The 873-nt window shown below is 40.8% G+C and overlaps 1 protein-coding gene across 1 annotated transcript in view; it reads right to left on the bottom strand.

The window, feature by feature from the left end:
- The window catches only part of LOC307079840 (putative N-acetyltransferase family 8 member 5), a gene marked incomplete at both ends in the record, with an annotated part of 1355 nt that extends 772 nt beyond the window's left edge, over positions 1–583 (bottom strand). Inside the window, one exon of the mRNA XM_079742348.1 lies at positions 565–583. Within this exon, the coding sequence (XP_079598474.1) occupies positions 565–583 (19 nt within the window). The remainder of the gene's footprint in view (positions 1–564) is intronic.
- Between the last annotated feature and the right edge of the window lie 290 nt (positions 584–873).

Raw genomic sequence — 873 nt, 5'->3', positions numbered from 1 at the left:
AGGGAGGCGGGAGAGAGGGGGAGGGGGGAGAGAGAGGAAGTGAGGGAGTGGAGAGCAAGAGGATTGGAGAGGTAGAAAGGGGGTAAGAGAGCGGGAGAGGGGGAGAAAGTTGTAGAGGGAGTCAGGAGGGGGGGGGTATTATGGTTTATTAACGCTAATCTGCCTCGTGGGACTATTACAGAATCTTGTTGTATTTCACAATGGGATCACATAACTTTATGTGTACAACAATTATAGTTACTGGTCTTTATAGTTCTAATATGGTTAAAGTTGCTTCACACACATCTGGAACATAACAGAAGAAAGAAAAATATAATCACACATATACATTATACACAATACACATTGTATTGTGTACAAAATGTGTACATCATACACATATATTGAATACACCTTATTATATCTAATGACAGTACAAATGTGGACACACTGCCCAATTCCCAATCCAATGGAGTAAAAGTAAGCAAAACGTATTTTAAACTTGTAAGTCAATGCCCAAAAGTATCAGTTAAAAACATCCCTTATCTCAACAGCTATCAAACTTTATACTAAATATTTACTCACGGTTGTTTTTCTTTTCCATGCTTTTGCCTCTTTTCCCTCGTTGTTGGCTAAGTGTAAAGCCTTCAGGACCAGTCCTACCTCTCCCTACTTTCTCCACACTCTGAATTTAAGCTACAGATTGTGATAATCACCCATTCACAGAGAGGATTAAAATCAGTCTGGGCATGCTCACCTTTAAGTACCCACACACTCATATATGCAGATATATATGTACACACACACACGCACACACACACACACACACACACACACACACACACACACACCCACACACACACACACACACACACCCACACACACACACACACA

Source organism: Pollachius pollachius (genome assembly GCF_949987615.1).
Source record: "Pollachius pollachius genome assembly, chromosome: 8".
In the NCBI taxonomy this organism is placed as follows: domain Eukaryota; kingdom Metazoa; phylum Chordata; class Actinopteri; order Gadiformes; family Gadidae; genus Pollachius; species Pollachius pollachius.
This window is presented reverse-complemented; position numbering and strand designations above follow the sequence as displayed.